The sequence below is a fragment of the Procambarus clarkii genome, chromosome 15, assembly GCF_040958095.1.
Source record: "Procambarus clarkii isolate CNS0578487 chromosome 15, FALCON_Pclarkii_2.0, whole genome shotgun sequence".
In the NCBI taxonomy this organism is placed as follows: Eukaryota; Metazoa; Arthropoda; class Malacostraca; order Decapoda; family Cambaridae; genus Procambarus; species Procambarus clarkii.
In genome coordinates this window covers 41,419,641-41,429,154 of record NC_091164.1, presented here as the reverse complement: position 1 = coordinate 41,429,154, position 9,514 = coordinate 41,419,641, and the positions used below count along the sequence as shown (strand labels likewise).

At 44.1% G+C, this 9,514-nt stretch overlaps 1 protein-coding gene across 1 annotated transcript; it reads left to right on the top strand.

Annotated features, from left to right (window-relative positions):
- Positions 1 to 2,178: 2,178 nt before the first annotated feature.
- LOC138365079 (mucin-6-like) lies at positions 2,179 to 6,307 on the top strand. The gene is made up of 3 exons (XM_069325188.1): positions 2,179 to 2,285; positions 4,894 to 5,330; positions 5,460 to 6,307. The coding sequence occupies exons 1-3, from the start codon at positions 2,179 to 2,181 to the stop codon at positions 6,305 to 6,307; spliced, it is 1,392 nt and encodes a 463-aa protein (XP_069181289.1).
- Positions 6,308 to 9,514: the final 3,207 nt, after the last annotated feature.

Here is a 9,514-nt window from a genome sequence, read left to right as displayed (position 1 = left end):
ACCGATTGCTTTGACATTCTGAAACAACGTTCCTTCCGAATCTACGCGTGTTTTTAAACACCTACTATATAAAAGCCTTACCTGTGACAAGAAAAACATGTTAAAAAAATAACAGTGCCATCTGTTGGTCGTATGAGCAACACACACACCATAATTTTCCAAAGTTCTTCACCGATTGCTTTGAAATTCTGAGACAACGTTCCATTCGAATCTGCGCGTGTTTTTATATACATACTGTAAAAAAGCCATACCTGGGACAGGTAAAAACATGAATAGCAACACACACGCTTTACTAAATGTGTAACGAATTCCATTTCAATGTTTCCGATTGCATTGATAAATTTAATTTTCATAGATTTTGATTTATTTTCATTTTGATTTAATTATTTATTTTGTGAGACATTGCATTGGAATTGAGCTGTGTTGTTTACCAAACCATTCATTTTGTAAGTATTAGTATAGATGCCACACCTGTGACAGGTAAAAGCATTCTGTTTTAAAGAAATAGCACCATCTGTTGCACGTAAGAGCAACACACGCTCTATCTATATAAATAAAAATGGATATGTTCGTCTTTCAAAATCACTAAAGTTCTTCACTGATTACTTTGAAATTTTGACAAAACTTTCCATTCGCATCCGAGCAGGTTTTTATATACATACAATATAGATGTCACGAACGTGACGGGAGAAAAACATGTTCTTATAAAAAACTGTGTTTTTCATGAGTTTTTTATGTGAGGGAAATCTTTGAAACCACTTTACCGATTTCTTTGAAATTTTGACACAACGTTGCATTTGAATAGGCGCGTGTTTTGATGTTATCTTGAAATGATTTCGGGGCTTTTTAGTGTCCCCACGGCGCGGTCCTCGACCAGGCCTCCACCCCCAGGAAGCAGCCCATGACAGCTGACTAACACCCAGGTACCTATTTTACTGCTAGGTAACAGGGGCATAGGGTGAAAGAAACTCGACCCATTGTTTCTCGCCGGCGCCTGGGATCGAACCCAGAACCACAGGATCACAAGTCCAGCGTGCTGTCCGCTCGGCCGACCGGCTCCCTGTATGTATGTTTCTACTATATATATATGCCTCACCTGTGACAGTAAAAAAACATGTTATTTTTTTTTAAACAGCACAATCCTTTGGATGTAGGAGCAACACATGCTGTAATCTCCTAAAGTTCTTCACCAATTGCTTTGAAATGTTGACACAACGTTCCTTTCGAATTTACGAGTGTTTTTATATACATACTAAATAGCTGACACACGTACGATAGGTTAAAACAAAATTAAAAGCAGCGCCATCTGTTGGATGCAAAATCAACACACGCTCTTCTAAATATGTTATGATTCCGGTTTAATGTTTCCAATTGCATTGTTAAGTTGAATTTTCTTAGAATTTGGTTCATTTTCATTTTCACTTAATTATTTTGCATGACATTACGTTGGACGTGAGCTATGTTCTTTACTAAACCGTTCATTTTATGAATATAGTTTATTTTTTCATTTATTTTCATTTATTTTTTTAATTGTTCTTCTTATTTTTCAGTGCAATTGGCAGTAGAATTGAGCTGTGTTGATTGATCTGTGTTTGAGTTGAAATATTTCGTTAGTATTTTTTGTTTTGAAAAAGAAAATGAACAATGCATTTATTTCGTTGCTGCATATGTGACACAAATAGCCATGAATCCACCGGCTACAACGTTAACTGCGTTCTTCACGTTATGTCAAAATGACGCGTTTGTGAAAACACTGCTGTATTCGGAAGTGCCTACGTATTACACATGGAATACCAGTAGAAAATAATTTGATCGACGCAAACGAGGAGAGCGAGTCGACGGACAACCTGTCATATTCAAACAAACTACGATAGGCAGACTGCACACCGTGCATCTCAATCAAAATGAGATTTCTTCTTTCTTCATATTCTGTTGGCCAATGTGCCTGATCCAATGGCTTTCCAGCAATTGAGATTTGTCAACGGCGTTACACATGCCACTTTCCGTAGTGCATGTCATGCTCTGAATTTATTGGAGAACGACCGACACTGGGATGTGTGCATTATTGACGTGTCCAACACGTCACATCCAAATCAAATTCATACATTGTTTACAATCACATTGACTGCCTGCTCTCATTCATCTCACACAGAGTTATAGGAGAAATATTAATCGCACATGGCTGAAGATATTGTTCGTCGAATACGCAAGGAAAATTCAAATATGAACAGGGATTTCACAGCAGAAATCTACAACGAAGCGTTGATAATGATTGAAGATTTGTGGTTAGAAATCGCAAACAAAGTTCTCAATTGGGAATGCCATCATCGAATCGATCTGCTACTGCTTAGTTCGGATGTAGAATTGCGTCGTGGACAAAATTATAACATGGGTGATCTGTTGTCGAATGTGCAATCAAATATTCCTAAGCTAAAGCATGAGCAAATAGGCATTTTGATCAAATAATTAAAATTGTCAATAACGGGATTGGAGGAATCTTCTTAGATGCGCCAGGAGGAACTGGTGAAACAAACCTAATTAGATTGATTCTGGCAGCAATTTGATCCTAAAATGGAATAGCCTTACTCTTGCGTTTTCTGGAATAGCTGCGACATTGCTACCAGGTGCAAGAACTGCTCATTCAGCTTTGAAATTGTCATTGAACATGCAATTCATTGAAATTCCCTCGTGCAACATTTCCTAATCTTTCGGCATAGGAAAAGTATTGCAGAAATACAAACTCATTGTTTTGGATGAATGCACAATGGCCCACAAAAAATCGCTCGAGGCTCTTTATCGATCATTGCAAGATTTTAGTGGGAACATCAGACCATTTGGGGACGCATTAATATTGCTTTCAGGAGATTTCATATAAACATTACCTGTAATTCCTCGATCGACACCAGAGGACGAAATAAATGCTCTCCTGAAATACTGTACTTTGTGGCTCCACGTAAAGACGTTAAAACTAACTACAAATATGCGTGTCCAGCTGCAAAACGATCCATCAGCTGAGATATTCTCACATCAATTTTTGAAAATTGGGAACGGAAACGTGTCGATTGATCTGACCTCAGGACGAATTTTATTGACTCATAACTTCTGCAGTTTAGTGATGTCAAAAGAAGAATTGGTTGAAAGAGTATATCCCAATATTCAAACCAATTATAAGAATCATGATTGGCTGAGTGAACGAGCTATTCTTGCTGCCAAGAACAAAGACGTCTACGAACTTAATAACAATAATATTCAGTCTAGCATCCAAAGCAAGGCAGTCACATACAAGTCCGTCGACACTGTTGTGGAAGCAGATGAAGCGGTTAATTATCCAACAGAATTTCTGAATTCACTCAATGTGCCAGGGATACAACCGCACATACTGCAATTGAGAAGCGGTGTGCCAATTATCATGTTACGAATTATCAACCCGCCAAAGCTTTGCAACGACACGTGGATTGGAGTAAAAAAAAATCATCAGCAACGTCGTAGAAGCAACAATCTTGACAGGACCTTTCAAAGGTGAAGATGTCCTCATTCCTCGCATTCCCAAGATTCCAACGGATATGTCATTTTAATTTAAGAGATTGTAATTTCCAATTCCGATTGGCGTTTGCAATCACAATTAACAAAGCTCAAGGCCACTCTTTAGAATTGTGCGGTTTATATCTAGAAACGGATTGCTTCTCACGTGGACAGTGATATGTTGTGTGTTCTAGAGTCGGCAAACCAGACAATCTCTATATCTCCACAGACAGTGGAACAACAAAAAATATTGTATACCCTCAAGCATTGTGAAATTAAACATATTAGAAACGTGCACTTTTTCTTTTCTTTCTTTTCCATTTAACCAGACTAAGCCACAGCATTGCATAGCGGTTACAGCTAGAAGTATAATAAATTATCAATTGATAATCAGTCGATTATCAGTAGTATAATTAAGAGATCCTACTTATAGTATGTTACCCGGAAATTGGTTCCACAAATCAACAACCCTATTATCGAATCAGAATTTATCCAGGCCTTTCCTAAATCAAAACAAATCTAACTTATACACATTGTTTCTTGTTCTATTTTGTGTTGATACTTTGAATACCTTAATATCTCTTTTGTTATGGTCATACAACCAATTGTAAACCTCTTTCATATCACCCATAATTCTTCGCCTTTTGAGAGTATAAGTAAATTAAACTTTGTCAATCTCTCTTCATTTGACAGGTTTCTAATTTGCTGCATTATCTCTGTCATCCAATACGGGATGCTTTCTAGTGAATTCATATCCATTCATTAGTATGGTGACCAAAACTGAACTGCATAATCTAAATGGGGCCTAACCAGCACAAGATATAGCTTAAGAACAACACCAGGTGTCGTATTTTTAATGCTTCAAGAAATAAATCCTAGGATCCGATCAACTGTAATAGGCCTTCGATCTGCAGTTAACTTCATTCAAATGCTCTTCTTATAACGTACACCTCTAAAAAATAAATCCCGTTGTCTCATTTGCCTTATTACGAACATTTATTCATTCATTGAATTTTAGGCTTTAAATTCTAACTAAACATGACCCCCAGATCCCTTTGTGAACTTGGCTCCCAAAAAACAGTGCATAAATGATCGAAATGAGGCAAATAGGACACTTTGATTTTTTGGTTTTAAAATCTTCCTCTGCCACCTCCGTTACAGCCGCCACACTGCCACCTCCGTCACAGCCGCCACCTCCATCACAGCCGCCACACTGCCACCTCCGTCACAGCCGCCACCTCCATCACAGCCGCCACACTGCCACCTCCGTCACAGCCGCCACCTCCAGCACACCCGCCACACTGCCACCTCTAGCACACCCGCCACACTGCCACCTCCATCACAGCCGCCACACTGACACCTCCATCACAGCCGCCACACTGCCACCTCCGTCACAGCCGCCACCTCCATCACAGTCGCCACACTGCCACCTCTAGCACGCCCGCCACACTGCCACCTCCATCACAGCCGCCACACTGACACCTCCATCACAGCCGCCACACTGACACCTCCATCACAGCCGCCACACTGCCACCTCCAGCACACCCGCCACACTGCCACCTCCCTCACAGCCGCCACCTCCATCACAGTCGCCACACTGCCACCTCTAGCACACCCGCCACACTGCCACCTCCAGCACACCCGCCACACTGCCACCTCCATCACAGCCGCCACACTGACACCTCCATCACACCCGCCACACTGCCACCCCTGTCACAGCCGCCACCTCCAGCACACCCGCCACACTGCCACCTCCATCACAGCCGCCACACTGCCACCTCCATCACACCCGCCACACTGCCACCCCTGTCACAGCCGCCACCTCCAGCACACCCGCCACACTGCCACCTCCAGCACACCCGCCACACTGCCACCTCCATCACAGCCGCCACACTGACACCTCCATCACACCCGCCACACTGCCACCCCTGTCACAGCCGCCACCTCCAGCACACCCGCCACACTGCCACCTCCATCACAGCCGCCACACTGCCACCTCCATCACACCCGCCACACTGCCACCCCTGTCACAGCCGCCACCTCCAGCACACCCGCCACACTGCCACCTCCAGCACACCCGCCACACTGCCACCTCCATCACAGCCGCCACACTGACACCTCCATCACAGCCGCCACACTGCCACCTCCATCACACCCGCCACACTGCCACCCCTGTCACAGCCGCCACCTCCAGCACATCCGCCACACTGCCACCTCCATCACAGCCGCCACACTGACACCTCCATCACAGCCGCCACACTGCCACCTCCATCACACCCGCCACACTGCCACCCCTGTCACAGCCGCCACCTCCAGCACACCCGCCACACTGCCACCCCAGTCACAGCCGCCACCTCCAGCACATCCGCCACACTGCCACCTCCATCACAGTCGCCACACTGACACCTCCATCACAGCCGCCATGCTGCCACCTCCATCACAGCCGCCATGCTGCCACCTCCAGCACACCCGCCACACTGCCACCTCCATCACAGCCGCCACACTGACACCTCCATCACAGCCGCCATGCTGCCACCTCCAGCACACCCGCCACACTGCCACCTCCATCACAGCCGCCACACTGACACCTCCATCACAGCCGCCACACTGCCACCTCCATCACAGCCGCCACACTGCCACCTCCATCACAGCCGCCACACTGACACCTCCATCACAGCCGCCACACTGCCACCTCCATCACACCCGCCACACTGACACCTCCATCACAGCCGCCACCTCCATCACAGCCGCCACACTGCCACCTCCATCACAGTCGCCACACTGACACCTCCATCACAGCCGCCACACTGCCACCTCCAGCACACCCGTCACACTGCCACCTCCATCACAGCCGCCACACTGCCACCTCCGTCACAGTCGCCACACTGACACCTCCAGCACACCCGCCACACTGCCACCTCCGTCACAGCCGTAATGCTGCCACCTCCATCACAGCCGTAATGCTGCCACCTCCGTCACAACCGTAATGCTGCCACCTCCGTCACAACCGTAATGCTGCCACCTCTGTCACAGCCGCCACACTGCCACCTCCGTCACAGCTTCCACACTGTCACCTCCGTCACAGCCGTAATGCTGCCACCTCCGTCACAACCGTAATGCTGCCACCTCCATCACACCCGCCACACTGCCACCTCCGTCACAGCCGTAATGCTGCCACCTCCGTCACAACCGTAATGCTGCCACCTCCATCACTGCCGCCACATTGCTACCTCCGTCACAGCCGCCACCTCTGTCACAGCCGTCACGCTGCCATCTCCGTCGCAGCCGCCATTGTAATATCTTAAACGCACAACTCTGTACTACCACTGAAATAACTGTGCAATCTCCGCTCCTTATATTGTAATAACGGATGCTCTACCGATTATGTAGGATGTTAACCCTCGGGCTGTCATACAAGGACGTAAAACCAGTAAACAAGAGAGAGAGAGAGAGAGAGAGAGAGAGAGAGAGAGAGAGAGAGAGAGAGAGAGAGAGAGAGAGAGAGAGAGAGAGAGAGAGAGAGAGAGAGAGAGAGAGAGAGAGAGAGAGAGAGAGAGAGAGAGAGAGAGAGAGAGAGAGAGAGAGAGAGAGAGAGAGAGAGAGAGAGAGAGAGAGAGAGAGAGAGAGAGAGAGAGAGAGAGAGAGAGAGAGAGAGAGAGAGAGAGAGAGAGAGAGATGATGAGTGAGGCCGAGTGAGAACGAGAGCAAGAGAGGGAGAATGAGAGCGAGTGAGGGTGAGGGAGAGTGAGAAACTAGTAAGGGAGAGGGAGAATGAGAGCGAGTGAGGGTGAGGGAGAGTGAGAAACTAGTAAGGGAGAGGGAGAATGAGAGCGAGTGAGGGTGAGGGAGAGTGAGAAACTAGTAAGGGAGAGGGAGAAACTAGTGAAGGAGAGTAAGATAGAATAATAGAAATATTCGTAGTGACAGTTACGTATGAGTTACCAAGTAATGTTGCCACCACCCTGAGTTACCGAACAGAGGACCGGAGTGAGCTTCGTAGACCTTGCAGATGGTATAAACCTACCAGGACAGGTGTAAGGGACAATCGCCGGTACAAGGATCTTGGCCTGTCACTCAGATAATCCTGACCTCTTGGGGGTGTAGTTTACATGAAGGGTTTACCCTGTCGATGACTGTACCAGGACTGATGTTGGGAGATGCGTTGTCGTTGAGGAGAAAAAAGTCAATAGTGTTAGTTGCGTTGGGCCGTATATTTAGGAGTGGCGACGAAAACAGAGGTGGATGTTAGAGGGAGACTCGCCGCACCGTAGTAGTGAAGTTGAGGACTAGAGCGACGCGCACCACCTGCCAGGTGGCACTCACGTCAGACGTAGTTTAGTAAATCCAAACAATTATCAAACTCTAGCTCTTGTCCCCAGCTTAGTTCATTTGTTCAAGATCGTTAGTAACAGACCAATTTTCCCCGAAATTTAAAGCAGACATACTTCAAAGTTAGTAAATAAGATCAAGTCAGTTACTGAGCTCTCGTCCCCCAACTTAGTTCTCTCTCGTATATTTGTAAATAACCCATCAATTTCACTGTAATTTTTACCCTCTGTATTTCAGACACCGTAAATAAGATCAAAACAGTTAACGAGCTCCAGCTCTCGTCCCCACCTTAGTTCTCTCTCTTATCTTTGTAAATATCCTATCAATTCCCCTGAAATTTTTACCCTCTGTATTTCATAGTAAATATGATGTAAACAATTATAATACTCTAGCTCTTGTCCTCTGTCCAAGTTCACTCCTGTAAATTTATTACTATCAGTCCAAATCCCCTTGAGATTTGAACACCCAACTACATTTTCAGACATAGTAAATAAAAACCGGTTCAGTTATCAAGTTTCAACTCTTGTCCCCCCAGCTTAGTTCATTTTGTACAAGTTCTTTATTTTCCAACTAAATCACCCTGAGATTTAAGATCACCTTATTTCTAACGTAGTAAAATTAATCTGGACATTAGCCAAGCTCCATTTCCTCAGTCTTAGATCATCGAACATAATTATATCCGATCAAGTCCCTCTCCAGCCTATCTGTTTATCAGAGTAATCACCTCATCCCCAACGTATCCAAAACTTCAATAATCATCATACTGTATTTGCATATTTACTCTATATTCAGCTGTGTTCTTCACATTTTTTCCATGTTTTCTGTGTTCATTCCATGTTCTACAAATGTTCACAGCATGCTCAGTTCAATTCTTTTCACCTGTTTTTCTCATTTTTTCTGTTTTCTACCATTTTCCCCGTATGTTCACTATGTTCTTTGTCATGTTTTCATGTACATCATATGTTCTCTGTATAACTTTTATACTCAATATTCATGTTCTCAATGTTCTTAGCTTGTTCTTCACATGTTCAGTGTTCATTCTTGTATTCCCTATGTTCCTTATCATGTTTTCATATTCTCTATAAGTTCATATTCCCTGCATGTTCACTCTATTCATCAACTTTTTCTTACATTTTTTCTGTGTTCACCGTATGTTCACTGTGTTCATTCCCCTACTTAACCTCAATTTTTTTTATGTTCTTTGTTTCTTTAAACCAATTTGTTTCTTCCATTCACTATCTAGTTCTTTGTCAAATAATATTATACTGCAATACAGTTCCCTCAACAATTTTAGTCACCCAGTTTTTATTTGCAAAACTATGTCAAAGTAATTCTCATAGACAACTTAATAGTTCTACCAACCCCGTTCTTAAACAAATCTACACTTTATTCAGTTCCAAATTTACAAAGACGAACCTTTCTTGTAACTTCTTAACTAAAAATCTTTTGCCAATCAACTAAAACATAGTCACTTTCCTCATTTCTCAACTAAACTTATTATCCAATCAACCAAAAATAGTCAAAGGAATCTTTCCAACGCTCATAACTAAACTTATTCCCTAGTCATCAGAAAAATAACCGTGTTCTTCATGTTTCATTGTCATTTCATAACTAAAATTATCCATCAATCAACAGAAAAAGTCATATTCATCATCATTGTTCC

Coding starts and splice junctions, on each gene's coding strand:
- LOC138365079 (XM_069325188.1), top strand. CDS start 2,179: ATGGCTGAAGATATTGTTCGTCGAATACGCAAGGAAAATTCAAATATG. Junction 2,286..4,893: donor ATAATGATTGAAGATTTGTG/GTTAGAAATCGC, acceptor CCTCCATCACAG/CCGCCACACTGCCACCTCCG. Junction 5,331..5,459: donor CCCGCCACACTGCCACCCCT/GTCACAGCCGCC, acceptor CCCCTGTCACAG/CCGCCACCTCCAGCACACCC.